Raw genomic sequence first — 18,527 nt, forward strand, 5'->3', positions numbered from 1 at the left:
GACACTGACTACACAAGTCAAGGAGCAAAATATCAGCAGGGACCTCCTTGATCTCGGAGCTTTGGCCTCCAGAATAGTAAGACTAACTATCCATGGTAGTTGGTTATGACAAATGGTGGCTATGGAGAGCTAGGGCCCCTCAATACAGCTGAAAAGTGTTGGCCTGGCAAGATGGCGCTTGACGCTCTTGGAGAGAGCTAGAGTTCAGTTCCCAGCACCCACCTTGACAGCAAACAAGCTGCACTTTCCAGCATCTACCCAAGAGCAATAAAGCCACATGTCTAAGAAAGACTTGATCAGCAATGTTACATTTCAAGCAACAGACACAAAGGAGAACAGCCCAGACACCTGACATGGATACATCATGATTCATGACTGCAACAAGATTCCAGTCAACATCCAGCCTCAACTGTGGGTGTAGAGCCCTGTCACTGTTCACCATCATTCACGAGTGTAAGACCTGGAGAAGCATGCCCACTAGAGATGTCCCGTGTGAAGAATGGCACACACTCAACCTAACATCTGTCCAGTACCTTCTGCATATAGCCAGTGCACAGACAACAGTGACCAAGATAGACAAGGCCAGTCCTGGGAAAGCTTCCAGCCAGGAATTCAGACGCTGACACCAAAGGAGTAAACTCTAGGCGAGTGGCCAACCTCAGCTGTCCTGACCCCAGGTTCCACTGTAAGATGGCAGAGGAAGGATCTGGCTCCTCCTTAAATCTCAGCTGGAGGAGCAGCCAGGGCTGCTCTGGCTTGGTGCCTACACCCTGCAGTGCAGTGATGAAATGTGACAGCTGGTGTGGTGTATGACTATGCATGGTGCGCGTGTCAGCGATGCCAAGTGTGTGCGAAGTGTCTTAGCAGTATGTGAGATGGGGAGGGCTGAAGTGTGTATCAGGTGTGTGAAATGTATGTCAGGGGCGTGTGAAGTGTGTATGTCAGGTGTGTGGCTGTGATTAGAGACAGTGCAGCGATCTGCTGTGGGAGGGGGTGTGAGGCCACCTGAGCCACAGTGGTCCCTCCTCCAGCCTGCATCTCCATAGCAACCACAGCCTCGTTCTCAGGCTCCAGCCCCTTGCCCGCCCCGCCTGGTGGCGAAGCGTCTGGAACTGCATCCTCCGCATCCACACCGCATCCCCTGTTCTCCTGCGACTGCGTCCTGCAGCAACTGCCTGTGAGCCATTTCCACGTTTCTCCTTTTGGAATGGGGACGAGGGGGCCAGAATGTGTGCGTGGGTGTGCAAGGGTGCAGGGATGTGAGAGGTGCGAGGATGGGGGGCGGGTGCAAGAGCGTGCAAGTGTGCGCGTGTGGGGAGTATGTGCATGGTGGATATGGATGTAGGGATTGAGAGTCTATGTGGGAGTAATTTGGCTAATCTAATGGCTGCCAGAGCTGTGGAACACAGCCGTTTTCTCTCTGGGGACTCCACTAGAAGTCAGGCTGGCCTTGCTGACTCAGGTGGAGGATGGTCATTAGACCTCTCCGGACAGTTGAGGGTAGCTCTGCTGACTTGAGGTGGAGTGGTCCCTAGACCTCGAGGTGTGTCGAGAAGCCCCTACAGTCCAATGGCAGCCTGGACATTAGAAAAAATTATGGCTGCTCAGCCTGCACAAACCTCATATGAGGCTGGAATTCCCCGCCCTGGGTATAGAAGGATAGCAGAGGCGGTGGCACAGCTGGACCTCAGCCCACCCAGTCCATGGTGACTGCAGACCCCCTCCCTGTGGGCTGGCTCCACCTCTGCAGGTCCGGAAGAGCCAGTGGGAGCTGTACATCCCCAAGGTTGCCGGGGGGGGGGGGCACAAATCTTAGTTCCCGGTGGGTTCTGTCTGCTCCGGGGGTGGGGTGAGGAAAAGGGGGGGAATAGACAGATAGGGAGAAAGGGGTCAGCAGAAGGGACATTGACCAGAGCATTGAGTGTTTAAGTGTCTGCGCATTAGAGGGCATGATGGGGGTTGCTGCGTGAAGGTTCGAGGAGGGCGGGAGGTAGGGCAGCCACTTGTCTCAAACCACCTGCCGCAGCTCGGCTTCGGATGCTGGGCCACAGGTGGCTGGTGAGTGCGGGGAGCCTCAAGCAACCGTGCACCTCCTCTCTGTCCCCCTTTGATTGGGCCGCAGAACAATGGTCCTTAAAACTACAGGCAAACCACTACCTATAGGATACAAACAGACCAGGGCGGGCGCTGCGGCAGGGCCATGGTGTGGAGTGAAGCAGGAGGAAGACATAAGACGGCACCATCGTGCACTTCTGTGTGACGCAGCGTGAAAGAACGCGTGTGAAAGAGTCTGTGACCTCTAGCCCAGCTTTTATGGGCTTTCAAATAAGAGTCCGCATTATTTGCTCGTCAACGTCTTGTCGGTGCACAACACCCAGATCCTGACCAGAGATGCCCCGCCCCGGCCCCCGAAGAGCATTGCGAATGAGTAGCAAACCCTCAAGTAGGATGGAGGAAGGACCCCTTGGTGGTACTGGGACGCCTTCCCAATTCTAAAGTTTTATGACCCCTGCCATCTTCCCAGCGGGGGCCCCCCAAGATTCAGGATGGACTCTTCTGGTGTGCTGAGAGGAGGGGAGAGTTTTCCACACATAACCCTTCGTTTGCGACGTTCTGAGTGGAGATGAGAACTAGAAACTTGACATGGACCTGGGGGAGGGGGAGTGCCTCCGTTACCATGGGAACCCGCCGTGACATAAGCAACCCTCAGCAGCGTCACCGTGGCAACCAGAGGCATAGTTCTTAGGGAGGGAGGGTCTTCTTGCAGTAGAGACTTGGTTGCTTGGGGAGGACGCCATCTTGTGTCGGTTCCCATTTCCTTGCGCTTTTGCCTCCACGTATCACCTAGTCTTTACAATTATTTCCGCTCCATTTCTATCACAATGCCCAGCGGGTTGCCCCCAGGCCATCCAATTGCCCGCATGCTCAGGGCCAACTTAGAGCCAGCTCCCTCCCTAGGGTCGGATCCAGCCCTTAAAGAGGCTCTTTGTTGACAACTGCTGGATCTCTGTAAAGGCTGGGTCAAGCAGGAAGCCACAGGCATAACACACATCAAAGGGACCAGGGTCTTAAAGGGCCTTCCTGAGATGGGGAAGGGAGCCTTCCTTCTCTCCCTTCTCTCCCTGGGAAGTTCTGCACCTAGCTGTTTCTAACACTGGACAGCTTTTGAAACACCACTCCTCTGTGTTCCACAGTGCCTGTCACATCTTTGTGGCTCGGCATGTAGAGAGGGAGAAGCAGTGGTCATCTGCAGGTCTGAGAGCAGCTGGCCTTGTGAAGGTGGCTGTTCAAAATAACCACAACTTTTACCATCCTGAAGGCAGGAAGTCCAAAACCAGATCTCAGCAGAGCCTGCTTCTTTCTGCCAAAGCTTCAAGGAAAGTGTCTTCTTTGGCTCCTTCCAGTTTCTGCTGTCCTGGGCAGTCTCTGGAAAGCCGCTGTCATTACAGCCTGCCTCCATCTGCAGAAGGCATTCCTCTTTTGTCCAAATCCTCTTGTAAGGGTGCCCACAATGGACTAGCCCCCCACCCCCACCCCTGCCACCTGTTCTAATATGACCTCAACTTAACTCCATTGCAACCATAAGAACTGTTTCAAATAAAGTCTCTTTTATGTGGAGCACTTGCCCATTATCTCTGCCTTGGGCTTTGAAACTATTTAAATAGAATCTTAGCTGACTCACACCTGGGGAGACTGAGGCAGGATGATCTTAAGTTCAAGACCAGCCTTAAAATATAGAGGACTATATGATGAAACACAACTTTATTTTTTTAAAAAAAAGCTGGGGTTGGAGAGATGGTTCCGTGGTTGAGAGTAGAGAGAACCTAAGTTTATTCCAAGCACCCACATCAGGCAGCTCCCAGCTCCCTGTAACTTAAGCTACAGAGGATCTGAGACCTTGGGCTTCTGAGGACAACTGCATGAACAGACATAAAAACTTCAGTTCCTGGGGAAAGTATCACCTTCTTCTGACCTCTGCAAGGGGACAAAGACATACACACAGGCAAAACATAGTAAAATAAATTACACACATAGACACACATAATTAAAAATATTAAAAAATTAACACATTTTTTCTTAAAAATATTTTTGCCACTGACATATAGAAATGTATCTGCTTTCTGAGAATTCAAATTTAACTGGACTTTTTCATTTTAAAGTTTTTGTGTGTATGAGTGTTTTGCATGTATATTTGTGTGTACAGCACATGTATTTCTGGTGTCCTTGGAGTTCAGAAGAGGCCATTGGATCCCCTGAGACTGGAGTTACAGGTAGCTGTGAGCTGCTCTGTGAATGCTAGGAACTGAACAGAGGTCCCGTGGAAGAATAGCCAGGGCTCTTAACCACTGAACCTGTCCTTTTTTTTTTTTTTTTTTTTTTTTTTGGTTTTTCGAGACAGGGTTTCTCTATGGCTTTGGAGGCTGTCCTGGAACTCGCTCTGTAGACCAGGCTGGCCTCGAACTCACAGAGATCCACCTGCCTCTGCCTCCCGAGTGCTGGGATTAAAGGCATGTGTCACCAATGCCCGGCCCCTTCCATTTTTTTATTGCACTATTTATTGGGTGTGACCGAGTACCCTCATGTCTAGTACACATGTGCAGGTCGGAGCTCAACTTCATGAGGCAATTTTCTCCTTCCACCATGTGAGTCGTTGGGATTGAACTCAGGTTTTCAGGCTTCGCAGCAAGTGCTCTTACCCACTGAGCCATTGCACTGACCCTGGACTCCTTCAACTTTTATACTTTGTATGTGGAGAATTTGTTTTTGCATTTAGATAAAAAACTATTAAATCCATGAATAATCTGTATTACTTTATGAGCCTCTGGCTTGGTGCCTTTGCCTGGTGAAACTGTTTTGGCTGAACACTCAGGACCACAGCTTCTAGAACTTCATCAGCTGTGTTAGTCACTCTTCTAGTGCTGTGAAGAGACACCATGACCAAGGCAACTCTTATAAAGGAAAGCGTTCAATTGAAGGTTTGCTTATCATAGTTTTAGAAGTTTAGTCTATTCTCGTCATGAAGGGGAGCGTGGTGGCAAGCATGGCAGGCATGGTATTGAAGAAGTAGCTGAGGGCTATATCCAGATCCACAGGCAGAAAAAGAGACACAGGACCTGACACACTTTCTCCAACAAAGCCACACCTCCTAATCCTTCTAATCCTTTTAAATATCAACATTCCCTAATGACCAAGCATCCAGATATATGAGCCAATGCAGGTCATTCTTATGCAACCCACCATAGCAGTCAAGGCCATCTACATCTTCATGGTCTCCAGAACAGAAGATCCAAATTCAAGCCATGTGTGATGTTGAGCATTTGTAATCCCAGACTCAAGAATCTGGGGCTGGAGGATCAGGAATTCAAGGCCAGCCTGAGCTATATGAGACCCTGTCTCAGAAGACAAAACAAAACACAAATGAGTTTCAAGGACAATTAGGTCATCTCAAACCTAATTGGTTAAGCAAGCAGCAGTTACGTTAGTACATTTCTAATTGGCTGAAGTTTAGTTTTATCAGTTTTAGATGCATCTGCAGGAACTTGAGTGTGACTCAGAAGGGGTCTGCTGGGTTTATCCTTGAGATACTGTGAGGCTGACTTAGGCCCTCTGTCTAGTTTCTCCTTTGACCCTGAATTTAAGGGTACAGTGGATAAACAGCCCTTTGTTGAAAAAGATGCCTGTGTGTCATTCTAAGAGAACTGAAACTTAAATTCAGTTGTAAAAAGTGGGAGAGTTTAACACCTTCAACAGGGTTTCTCTGTGTGGCTTTGGCTGTGCTAGAACTCACTCTGTAGACCAGATTGGCCTCCAACTCATAGAGTTCCACCTGCCTCTGTCTCCCAAGTGCTGGGATTAAAGGCATGCATCACCACTGTCTGGCTTTATTTTTAAGTTTATTTATTTATTTGCTTATTTGTTTATTTGTTTGTTTGAGACAGGATTTCTCTTTGTAATCCTAGCTGTCCTAGAACTCACTCTATAGAACGGGCTGCCCTCAAACTCAGAGATCCACCTGCCTCTGCCTCCCAGGTACTATAATTAAAGACATTTGCCACCACTCCCAGGTAGCTTGTCTTATTTCTAAAATCTTTTATTTTATTTGTAAATGCAGTTTGCCTGCATGTATGTCTGAGTACCATATGTGTGCCTCATGCTTATGAAGGTCAGAAAGGGACATCAGATCCTCTCAAACTGGAATTATGGATGGTTATGAGTCATTATGTGGGTGCTAGGAACTGAATTCAGGACCTCTATAAAAGCAACAAGTACTTGTAACTGCTGAGCCATCACTTCAATCCTTCCTTATTTTGTTTAATTCAGATTTATTTTATTTTGTGTGTCAGATTGTATGGTTTGTCTACATGTATGTATGTGCACCATTTGTGTGTCTGGTGCCTGAAGAAATCAGAAGAGGTGTCAGATCCCCAGAACTGGCTTTGTAGACCATTTTGAGGCATCATGTTGGTGCTGGGAACTACACCCAGGTCTTCTACAAGAACTACAAGTGCTCTTAACTGCTGAACCATCTCTCCAGCTGCACTGTGTGTGTGTGTGTGTGTGGTGTGTGTGTGTGTGTGTGTGTGTGTGTGTGTGTGTGTAGTGTGTGGTGTGTATATATGTGTAGTGTATGTGATGTATGTGTGGTGTGTGTGGTATATGTGTGTATGTGTGTGGTGTGTGTGTGGTATGTGTGTATGTGATGTGTGTGTATGTGTGTGGTATATGTGTGTATGTGTGTGTAGTGTATGTGATGTATGTGTGGTGTGTGTGTGGTGTATATATGTATATGTGTGTATGTGTGGTGTATGTGTGTGTGGTATATATGTGTGTGTTTGTGGTGTGTGTGTGTGGTGTGTATGTGCTCAGGTACACTCACCTGTGTGTATATGGGTCACTTTGGGTATTTTCCTCTGTGTTTCTCCACCTTATTTTCTGTGACAGGATCTCTCACTTAATCTCAAGCTTTCTATTTCAGCTATGTTGACAAGCTGGCTGTTGAGCCACCAAATTTCTTATGTCTCTGCCCATTTCCTCCCAGCTCTGTGGTTACAGATACAAGCCACTGACCCAGTTTCTATGTGGGTGCTGGGGATCTGAACCAGGTCCTCATGCTTGCATAGCAAACACTTTAGCAACTGAGTCATCTCCCAACTCACGGAATTGCTTTCTAAATTTCACACCCAGAATACACACAACCTTTGTGATCTTTTATATTTTGCTAAACTCAGCTTGCTCAAGCTTCACTTAAATCTGTCTCTACTGTCTGTGGGTGGGACTGACTTGTGAATGTCTCTCTCCAAATGTGTTTGAGAGCTGTGGGGGGAGCAGAAGGGATGACCTAGGGAATTAATGAGGATTCCTTTGTTCTTTTTCTAGAAATTTTGCAGCACATTGGCAGTATTTCATTTTAAAAGTGGTTATATTGGGGGGTCTGGAAAAATGACTCAGTGGTTAAGAGCACTGGCTGCTCTTCCAGAGGTCCTGAGTTCAATTCCCAGCAACCACATGGTGGCTCAAAACCATCTGCAATGGGATCTGATGCCCTTTTCTGGCCTGCAGGCATACAGAGCATTGTATATTTTAAAAAGTGGTTATATTGGCATGGTTTTGTCTGGGATTGAAGTTCTATGTGAAATGGGGAGGTTGTTTTGTTTTGTATTTGATTTTACTTTTTGAGACAGAGTCTCACTGTGCATCACTAGCTGGCCTGGAACTCAATGTACAGAGCAGGTTGGCCTCAAAGTCGGAGATATCCCTGCCTCTGCCTCCCAAGAGCCAGGATTAAAAGCAAGCACCACACACAGCTGCAAGAGAGTTTTAGTAATTATGGTATGTCTTGCTTCCCATCTGTCAGCTTAGAGGTCCTTTCCCCTCTGAGAGCAACAAAGGAGTGTGTACACTCCTTTTTAAGAAGTATTTACTTATTATGTTTACATTTTATATGCCTGTATATGTATGTACACCACATGCATGCAGAAATCTGTGGAGGCCAGAAGAGGGCAGCAGACCCCTGTAATCAGTGTTACAGGAGGTGTAAAGGCATTTTGTATAGATGCTAGAAACAACCTAGGTCCTCCACAAGAGCAACAAGCACTCTTTTTTGTTGTTGTTTTTTGTTTGTTTGTTTGTTTTTTCAAGACAGGATTTCTGGAGGCTGTCCTGAAACTCACTCTGTAGACCAGGCTGGCCTCGAACTCACAGAGATCTGCCTGCCTCTGCCTCCCGAGTGCTGGGATTAAAGGCGTGCGCCACCAATGCCCGGCTGCAGCAAGCACTCTTAACTGCTGACACATCTCTCCAGCCTTTAACATGTTCATTCTTGAGTTACCTGGAGTCAGTGGGATCTGTACCTTCCTCCAGACTGCAATGACTGTATGACTGGCAGGATGGATTCTCAGCTCTCCAAAGGCCTGGTCTTCCTGCACCACCATACTGTGTATTTTGTCACATAGATAACCAATGGCAATTAATGGACTTATCCCATATTGCATGAGATAAACGGTTTTTGGTGTGTTTTGTTTGTTTTAAGGTATCAACAGTTAACAAATTCACTTTGATCCGGGCCTCCTGCTGAGTCTGGCAGTCCAACTCTACCAACTGCTCCCTGAATCTTTTCCTCCCAGTGGAGTATGTGTCCTTAAAGCACATACCAGAGCAGGCTGGCCCGAGGAAGAGACCGCAGTTCCATTTTTAGATATTCTCTGGTCAAAGGCACCATTCCTCAGTGCTGAGAGGTCAGGAAGAGGTGTGAAACTTTGAGCTGGACTTTCTACAGCACATCCCTTGGTTTTGTATGAGGAGTTCTGTGTCCTTACTCTAGCTACATGGCTGTCCATAGGATGACTTGTAAGTGGTGATTCTAACTCTGTTTCTAGGCTGGGACAAGGACAACTATCCACCATGGTGAAGCTGGGTTGCAGCTTCTCTGGGAAGCCAGGCAAGGAAACAGGAGGCCAGGAGGGGACTGTCATGGACAGTGTTCCTCTGATCAGCCCCTTGGATGTCAGTCAGCTTCAGCCATCATTCTCTGACCAGGTGAGTAGCCTGAGACAGTGTGGGAGACTTTCTCAGTTTGCCTAGGGACAAAGAGGTGTAGGTAAGTTTATGCAGATGCTGCCTCCTCCAAAGTGTGCTGAGGATAGACAAGGCTGGGTAGAAATCCAAACTAACCACAGGCAAATGTGGCCTCCTGGTTATCTCTCTCATATCCAGAGTCCCCACCCCATCTGAAACAGGGTTCCTCAGAATTTAAGCACTCAGACTGGGATATAAGTTGACCAGTTAGTTGCAGTGACCACTTGTGCTGGCTAGTTTTATGTCAACTTGACACCAGTTATAGTCATCAGAGAGAAGAAACCTCAATTGAGAAAAGGCCTCCATAAGATCTGTCTGTAGACAAGCCTACAGAGCATTGTCTTAATTAGTGATTGATGGGGTAGGCCGAGCCCATTGTGGGTGGTGCCATCCCTGCACTGGTGGTCCTGGGTTCTGTAAGAACGCATGATGAATGAACCATGAGGAACAAATCAGTAAGCATCACTCCTCCATGACCTCTGCACCAGTTCCTGCCTCCAGGTTCCAGCCCTGTTTGAGTTCCTGTCCTGACTTCCTTCAGTGATGGACAATGATGTGGAAGTGTGATCCAAATAAACTCCTCCTTGTCTTGTTTTGGTCATGGTGTTTCATCACAGCAATAGTAACCCTAACTAGGACACCATTCTTTCTTTTCTAGGCAGGGCTCTAGGTTAGGGCTCAAAATAGGGCTTCCTAGGCCGGTGACTGAGGAGGGAGAGGTGACTTTCAGCATAAGTCAGTGAGAAGCAGAGAGTAGCACAAGACTGGTCTAGCCTGACCCTTCAGGAGCCCAGGGCAGCCCTCCAGTGACCAACTGCATTTACTGTAACAGTGAGTGCTGAGGGTACAGCTATCCTTCGCCCCTCAAGAATACAAGCAGCCTAGAATTGCCCACATCTGAGCCCCACGTAGTTGGAGGCTCAAGACTCTAGGAGCTGTCAGATAAGTCAGGTCAGACCTCCTAAAGGGGAGGAGCCAGATTATGGAGTAGTAGTTCATGTCAGGGAGTCAGCACCCTGAATGGATGGCAGCTGTAGAATGAGAAACTCCATCCATGGCCCGGCTAAGCCTTGAGCAGCTGTGGTCCCCATCAGACTCTCAGTGTCCACCTTCCTTTGGCTTCAGCTTTGAGACGCTGCGGCTCTCCTGGCCACCAAACAGTACAGACAGATGGTAGCACTGCTACCCAGCTCCCAATCCCCTCAGTTCAGGCTTCTCCTGGGTCCCTGCCAGCTGTCCAGCAATGCCATCACCATCTATCTCTTCCTTTAGGTGGTCATCAAAACACAAACAGAATATCAGCTTACCTCCTCAGACCAGTCAAAGAAGTTTTCAGATTTGGAGGGTCAAAGGCTGGCCTGCGGCCACCCAGAGGAAGAACGCAGAGTAAGTATATCGCCCCTTACTGGGGGAAGTTGGAGCAGGGGCGAGGCTAGATGAACATTTCAGGTCTTCCTTGCCTGGTTGAGTCCCACTTGGGACTCAGGGACAAGAGGGCTCAATCCTCCTCAGATGTCACCTCTAGTGCTAGCTGGCCTGTAGCTGTCCATCCTTACCCAGGCAGCCTGAGCTCCTGGGAGGCACGTCCCACAGGAAGCTCCTGCTTCCCAGCCCATCCTTGTCGACCTCCTTGCAGGCTTTCTGTGAAACAGTAAGAGCTTTGCCTTTTTCTGGTAAATGTCTCCTCTTTGTCTTCTTCTAACCACATCGGTGATGGTTTTAATTATCACTTTTAACTATTTCTAATGCTTTTCCATTTTCAGAAGCAACACCTGCCCTTTCCCATAGTTTCTTCAATGGAAGAGCCTATTAAAGGTGCTGAGGCCTTGCTGCTCTTTGTTTGGATCCACTCAGGGGGGTACTGATGTACCTGTCTCACTAGATGTCACACACACACAATGCTTCCTGCATCCAGTACTCCTGTTGTGATGACTACCAACTTCTGTAGGCCACATGGGCAGGGAAAGCCAGCTCCTAATAGTACCTTCTGGGTCACTTGGCTGCATGCAACTTAACTAGTCAAAGCAGTTTACCTGATCATGGATGTTTCTAGAATTCCAGCAAAGCTGGGCCCATAAAAAAATGGTTCCTAGACCTTTGGTCCTGGAGCTGACCTCATGGCAGGTGACAGATGTAGGGGCAGTGGTATTGTGTCCAGCCTAGGTCTTAGGGGCCATCCCCTCAGGGAGACTGGCCCCGCCATAGCCCACCTGCACTAAGTTCTGCTTCTTTCCCTCTGCCAGCTGCCCACTGCAAGGATGATCGCCTTTGCCATGGCACTCATGGGCTGTGTGCTGATCATGTACAAGGCCATTTGGTATGACCAGTTCTCCTGCCCAGATGGCTTCCTGCTTCGGGTAAGCTTGAGGGACCAAGGACCAGGGCACGGGCAGTAGACACTAACACGGTTCTCCTAAGTTCTCTAGTCAATGCCAAGATGTGCAGGGCTTTCTGTAGCAGCGTCAGGGACAGATGCTTCCATCTCCCACCCCAAGGCTGTCCCTGGATCCCCTCACTTCCTAGAACATACCTAGATCCCATCTTTTGAAAATTCTCAAGAAAATGTTGTTTTAGGGCTACAGAAACGGCTCAGCGGGGAAAAGCACATGGTATATAAGCATAAGGACCTGGGTTCAAATTCCCAGAACCCATGTAAAAGGCCAAGTGTGACTTCCTGTAACCCCAGCACTGTGGGGTGACAGAGACAGGACAGTTGCTAAGGTTTGCTCCAGGTTCAGTGAGAGACCCTGTCTCAAGGAGACCTCCTCTGGCCAACTCAAGCACAATTACAGAAAATGGAATTTTAAAACGGGGGCCAAAAAGAGAAGCCTTTTGTTTGTTTGCTTGTTTCGTCTAAACTGAAGTAGGAGGTGCCAGCAGAGCGAAAGGACCCCTGTGCTCTCCAGCGTCTTGGGAGGAGACCCACCCCACTTGAGTTTGGCAGGTTTCTCTACTGAGCTCTTTAGTTGTTTTCCTAGACTTTAAGAGGTTTGTTTCTTTTGGGTTTTTTTGTTTGTTTGTTTGGTTGGTTGGTTGGTTGTTTTTTGGGTTTTGGTTTTTTTCCTGAGGCAGGGTCTCACTGTGTAGCCCTGACTGGCCAGTGCCTCTTGCCTCCCAAGTGTTGGGATTAAAGTCGTGTATCACCACCACTGACGCATGTACAGCTTTTAAATGTATTATGGGTGTTTATGCTTTCTGCATATTTAGCAAATATTTCCTTCTACTTTGAAACTTTCAACTCCATTAATGGCGGCTATAATTTTTAATATTTTCCAAAGTGCTTCATATTTTAGAAGTAATGTTTCCTCTTCTTCCCTTAATCCTCTGGTCTCTGGGATGGAGTTCACAGAGGCACTGAAATCTGGCTGCCTTTTTCCGGCGTGGGAGGAGATATTTTTAGCTTCAGCTGTTCACTATGTAGCCCAGCCCATACTAGCCTCCAACTCACATCAGTCCTCCGGCCTCAGCCTTGCCAGTGCCGGGATTGTAAGCATGGTCCCCACAGCAGTCTGTGCTTTCTGCCTTTCCCACACAGCATGGTTCTAAGAGACTCCTCACGGGCAGAGGCCCCACTCCACACCGCCCCCTTTTCCAAGGAGCCTCGGGCTCTGACCCTCTGACCCTCTGACCCGAAGCCAAAGCTGCCTTTGTGGGTTTTCAATTATAACCCTTTCTCCTCCTCTTCTTTCACTATGATCCCGGATCCCCCTGCTGGTCCGCAATATACCTCTGCTGCAGCACAAGATCTGCACCCCGCTGACCTTGGAGATGTACTACACGGAGATGGACCCCGAGCGCCACCGCAGCATCCTGGCAGCCATCGGGGCCTACCCGCTGAACCGCAAGCATGTCACCGAGATGCCCGCCGTCTGGGGGAACAGCTACCGGGCCTCCAAGGAGCAGCATAAGGGCCCCACCCCTGCGGCGGTGGTGGTGTCCACTGCAGCGGCAGAGGCCTCGGCAGCGGGCACAGAACCATCAGGGAGTCCTTTGGCAATGAGAGAGAAAGAAGACCCGCAGAAGGCGGAGGGCGTGCCGTCCCAGGCCCCCCAGTGACTGTCGTCCTGCGCCCCTCCCCCCCAGTGACTGGGGTAAGTGCGTCCTTCCTGAACAGGCACTGACTATAGCAGTGTCACAGGCTTGGTCTGCCCTGCCCTACCATGCCCATCTCTCCCACTCTTCCCCTCCCTCTCACCCCCCCGCATTTCCCCACATCCCTCACTTCCCACCAGACCCAGAAACCTAGCCGGATGTGCACCTTCTCTTGGGTCTACCTTCAGTCTGTGCCCAGGGCTTGTCTTCCTGTCCAGCACACCAGCCCTCTGTCCTTTTCACCCTGTCCTTCTGTCTTCACAGCATCCCCCACCAGCTACTTTGACCTGCGCACTTCCCGAGGCTTCTCCACCCAGTAATTGTGCTCCTGCCCCAAAGCGCCCCACTGAAGCCCCTGCCCCTGGTGGGCCTCTGGCTCCGTTGCTTTTCTGTAAGTAAAGATTCACATCTACCTGGTTCTTGGTTTCTCTTTCCATCGCAGCCTTGTATGAGCATTTTCATTAGCCCCTGAACCTAGGAGGGCACCTGAGGATGCCTGCTTCTGAGGAAGAGGAATAGGCCTTGCCCTTACCCACTCCAGCCCAGCCTAGGGGCCACTGGTCACAATGGAATAAGCCACTCAGAGGAATTGGGGTGGCCCTGACTGCCCCAAGGTCTACATTCTGCAGCACCTAGCTATCGCCTACCTGGTGCTGGGTCTGTTTCTGGATCCTCTCCATGCCTTAGGATTGTCCTGCTCCTCTGGGAGGGGCTCCTGGATTTTAGCAGCACTCACAATGAGTTCTTTCCCTAGATAAGTCACCCACAGCAAGGATGACTTAAGAAGGGAGTGAATACTGACCTGAATTGGGGATGAGACCTTGTAGGGACTGTGTGCTTGTCCTCCAGTGAATTGGAGCTACCCCTCACCACCACCACCCCACCCAGCCCCGCCCTCATCCCTTCCCTAGTATTGCCATTTACCTTTAAGGGTTAGACAGGAGGTGGATTGTCTAAAGGTCCCAGGGGAGCTGTCCTGGATTGTCCTGGATCCCTTGTCCCCTCTTCTCCCCACCACAACTAGCCCTTGGTTCTGCATGACTCTAACTCTGTCACTCACCCTAGCATGTCTTTTCTGATGACTTCTGCCTTGGGCTTTGACACCTCACCTAATGAGAGATGAGCTCAGACCTGGAATCACTGGGGCATGAGGGTCATGACAGATCTTGGGATGCTCAGAGGCCGGAGAAGCTCTCTAAGCAAAAGGTCCAATGCTGTCTGCATAAAGCATAAAGGATTCTTAGCCTTTAGTGGTTGCACCCACATCAGGACCAGGGATTGTAGAAGAGCCCTTCTATTCCAATGTGGAACCCAGAAACTTGGATGAGAGATGTAGCTATATCCATGACATTGCAAGTTCTCAAAGATTTGGATGCTGGGAGATCTTGGCATTGGGTCTATTGCTTCCAGGAGCTCAGTGAAGAAACACACACCTTGTATCTCTGTGTGTCCTTGCTTCTGTGCATACACAGGCACATGCACATGTAAAAATCTCCATGGGCCTGGGGAGACAGCTCAGTTAGTTAGAGTGACTGTCACACAAGCATGAGATCCTAACTTTGATCCCCAATCCTCATGGGGGGGAATGACGGACTCAGCAGCATTTGAGACAGAGACAAGAGGGTCCCTGGCGCTTGCTGGCCATCCAGTCTGATGAGCTCCATGTTCAGTGAGAGCCTATCTTGAAAATTAATTGTGTGCATGTATGTATTATGTATGCATGTGGAGGGCAATTGAGGATGATACCCAACTTCACCTCAGGGTTACACACACAAACACATGCACACAAAAAGCCTCCCTCAGATCTTCATGGGTTCATAATGACACCTCCAACTCAATGCAGAGCCTCTGACTTATTACAGCCTCCTTTCCCATATTTGTAACTCCTTTCACCATCGAGAAAAAAACAGTTCCTATTGTCCTTCATTATAGAATTCATAAATTAAAGGAAAAGCTTATGGGACAAAATTGAAAGTTATTTTGGGGCTGGAGAGATGGCTCAGAGGTTAAGAGCACCTGATTGCACTTCCAGGGGTCCTGAGTTCAATTCCCAGCAACCACATGGTGGCTCACAACCATCTGCAACTCAGTCTGGTGCCCTCTTCTGGCACGTAGGCAGAACACTGTATATGTAGTAAATAAATCTTTTTTAAAGAAAGAAAGTTATTTTGGTCCAGGCTTGTTGAAGAGCTATGTTCACTCAAGAGCTTCTCATGCTTCTCCTAGCAAGCAGTCCAGGTCCTCACACCTAACCTTGGCACAGACCCCATCTGCGTAAGCAAAATGGTCAGCGCAGGTAAAATCTCAGGCTGCAAGCAGCCCCTGTGGTTGGCCACCCCTTCATGAGAGTAGTCAGGCTCAGGAACCTACACCTGTCTCTACCCACATACAACTCAGTCTTACACACCTGTAAACTTGGTATTCTCACACTTGGGGTGCCGTATTATAGTGGAAGCAGTGCAGCTTCCTCCAGATGAAATATTTTAGGGGGAATGTGACCCAGGCACAACCCTCCCAAGTCACAACAGAAAGCCTCATTGATTTTAGCAACTACACTGTGAACTTCCAACTGCCTATGGCACTTGGATGGGATTCTTTATGTGAGGAGGTCCTTGCAGGTGTCAAGGCCAGCAGTGATCCTCAAAGAGATAAGAATGAAAACTTGGTTCAAATGCCTTCATCAACCTGGATCAAATCTCAGGCAGTCTGATGCCAGACAGTTTATTGCCTACTAATTTAAATGCAGTATAATTTTGGAGGGGTGGTTTCCTGGTGTAATAGAATCCCTGGTGCACAAAGAAGCATAATTACATCAAAACTCAACTCAGGGTACCTATCATTTCTTCCAAGAAGATGAATTCTAGATATAGGCTACCTGTGCTAGCTTAGGGGTCTAAAGAAGGATCTAGACTGATTTCAGTCATACATATAACAAAGAGGTCATTTAGGCTATTAGTCACCTCTGGTCCTGGTTGTGGTAGCTTGGGGGAGCCTATGGCTATACAGGCTATATAATGGTCATTTAGATTGCTAGCCACCTCTTGTCCTGGTAATAGAAGATTGATATGACCTGACCCAACAGATATTGAAGATTATCAGGCTATTAACCACCTCCAATTCCAAGCCTTCCAGATGGAAAAATAGGTTTTTTACATATTTTCCATTGAAAAAACAATCCTGCATACTTAACATTCCTGGTTTCCATTGGGTTGGACCAAGAGGATCTCTTAAGCCAGCAATATGGGTCTCACTAGTTGGTATCAGTTGGGGATCAGATAAACAGGGACAGACTTGGCCAGCTGTGCTATATATAGGAGCTGTATGGTCCTTCAAGGCCTAACCTGGAGACCCTATTTCTTTGTAAACTGATGGCTGCAGAAGCAGGCACCAGGCCTGGGATCTTCTTGTGAGTCGTGAGTCACTTGCCACAGAACAATTTTATTGAGTCCTTGACATCACTTGGGCTCTGCCCCACTAAGGGTACATACTTTGCAGCCCCCGTCACCTGATTGATTAGAGGGTGGAACTGTCTGCAGCTCTTCTAGGGCTGTAGAGTGTTTCTTACAGAGTTCCAAGCTCTTTCTGACACAGTGAAGAGCCCTATGAGTCCTGCAGCTTAGACCCACTGCCTGGACAAGTTTAGAATGGTGCCCTGCTGGCCTCAGGGAAGAATGTGGCTAGGAAGTCCCTAGCCTATTCCTCCCATCACGGTGAGCCTCATTTAATCATAGAAGCAGAGCAAGGCCCAGCCAGATAGACAGAGCTTGGAGATCCTGTGGCTGAGGAGTGCTGGGATAGCCAATAAGTCCTTGGATCCTGTACAATGGCTTCAGATCACTCTATCAGAGTTAGGCCTGTCTGATAATGAGTGTCTCATAATCTCAGCCTAGAGTACCTTCCTCTCTGTCTCACGAAAAACCCACTGGACAAGGGAGGAGTCACTTGGAGGCCTTTGCACTCACTTTCCTAGAACAGTGGAATCATGACTGGTTAGCTGGCCTTGACCATGCAGGAAGACCTGATGGCTAGCAGCCTGGCGAGATATTTTCACCTGTCCCAGCACTCCGGAGTCCACAGGCCCAGCAGCAAGAGATACTTTCCGGAGACGTGTGATGGGGCTCCTCGGGGTCTGAGAGGCCCATGTCCCTTCCTCAGAATCCTTCCCACATGCTCCTGGTGTGATACACCTAGAATCACATGGGAGAAGTCCAGGCTGTACAGTGGATCCATGAATCCGAGGTTCTGGAGATGCAGACCTGCAGCACACGGCCCTGGGAGAAGGTGCTAGTTAGAGTAGAGGAAGAGCCAGGCAGGACACACATTGCTGTCCTTGTCACCAACAGAAAGAGGCAGTGCCTCCCGAAGCGTCTCACAGCCCATATGAAAGATCAATGGCAGTGTAAAATGGATCGTTTTATGTGTTCCCTTTTATTGTGTGTACAAGTGTGTTATTTCATGACTTAAAAAAAAAGTCTTGGTCCTTTGAGGTGACAGACTTTTGTTGTGTTCTTTTTGTCTGTCTGCCCTGTCTCCTGGCTACAAGGCTTTGGTTGCAGGGACAGGAATGTCATTGTAGTCCCTGACTTCCCAGAGGAGTTGCAGAGGCATGTGTGGGCATGTTTGTCTGTGTGCTCATGTATGTATGTGCATGCAGGTGTGTACCTCCCTAAGTGTGTACATATGTTAGAGTATGCCTGTGCTTGTGTATGCAGTACAAAGGCAGCCAAACCTCTTCCTTCAGGCACCACATATCCTGGTGCTGAGCCACGGAATCAGAGTTCCAGAAGGCTATGGAACTCCTGTACTCTGACCTATCTGTACTCTGGAGTGGAACTGTGGCCGTGGCAGGTGCTGCCCACATAGTATGGGACCTATCCCTCAGTGTCCTGGGTGCCTGTTCTGCTGTCTCTGGGTCTGGCCCTGGTGTAGATGGAAGGCCAGCTCTGTGGAGGGCCAACACTCAAGTATGTGGCCTCTGAGTTCTTGCCACAAGCTATGACTACTGGAGAGGGCGGCAGGCCTGAGGATCAGGTGGAGCCCAGTGGAGTCTAGTATGCCCTAGGCTGTGAAGTTGGAAGATGTATCATAGCTCCTTGGAGGTCCCTGTGGGTGAGTATTTGGAAGGAGGACTTTCTTTGGACATCTCAGACCCCAGAGACTGGAGTTCCTGGAAAAGCTCAACTTGTCTCGTGGGGAGCATCAGTGCCCATCATCAGTTCCTGGCCATGCTGATCTCAGTCAGCCAGTCAGCCCCAGCTCTTAAGACACAGGAGCTCCACTTACCCACAAGAACATGCCAGGCCACAGCTGTTGCCTAATGCAAAGCCTCCTTCTGCTCCTCACACCCTTGTGTAGCCTTA

General features: G+C 48.9%; 1 protein-coding gene across 2 annotated transcripts in view; it reads left to right on the forward strand.

Moving 5' to 3' along the window:
- Fuom (fucose mutarotase) overlaps window positions 1-13,579 on the forward strand; it is a 28,319-nt gene extending 14,740 nt beyond the window's left edge. Inside the window, exons 1-6 of one of the 2 annotated variants that reach the window (XM_005064249.4) lie at window positions 838-1,177; window positions 8,877-9,036; window positions 10,348-10,461; window positions 11,319-11,432; window positions 12,814-13,166; window positions 13,432-13,579. In XM_005064249.4, coding sequence (XP_005064306.1) covers window positions 8,902-9,036; window positions 10,348-10,461; window positions 11,319-11,432; window positions 12,814-13,131 — 681 coding nt within the window. In that variant the 5' untranslated portion in view covers window positions 838-1,177; window positions 8,877-8,901 and the 3' untranslated portion in view covers window positions 13,132-13,166; window positions 13,432-13,579. Of the gene's footprint in view, window positions 1-837; window positions 1,178-8,876; window positions 9,037-10,347; window positions 10,462-11,318; window positions 11,433-12,813; window positions 13,167-13,431 lie in introns of those variants that run through there. The other variant, XM_040752064.1, reaches the window with a different exon arrangement.
- Window positions 13,580-18,527: the final 4,948 nt, after the last annotated feature.

The sequence above is a fragment of the Mesocricetus auratus genome, unplaced genomic scaffold (assembly GCF_017639785.1).
Source record: "Mesocricetus auratus isolate SY011 unplaced genomic scaffold, BCM_Maur_2.0 Super-Scaffold_4256, whole genome shotgun sequence".
Classification (NCBI taxonomy): domain Eukaryota; kingdom Metazoa; phylum Chordata; class Mammalia; order Rodentia; family Cricetidae; genus Mesocricetus; species Mesocricetus auratus.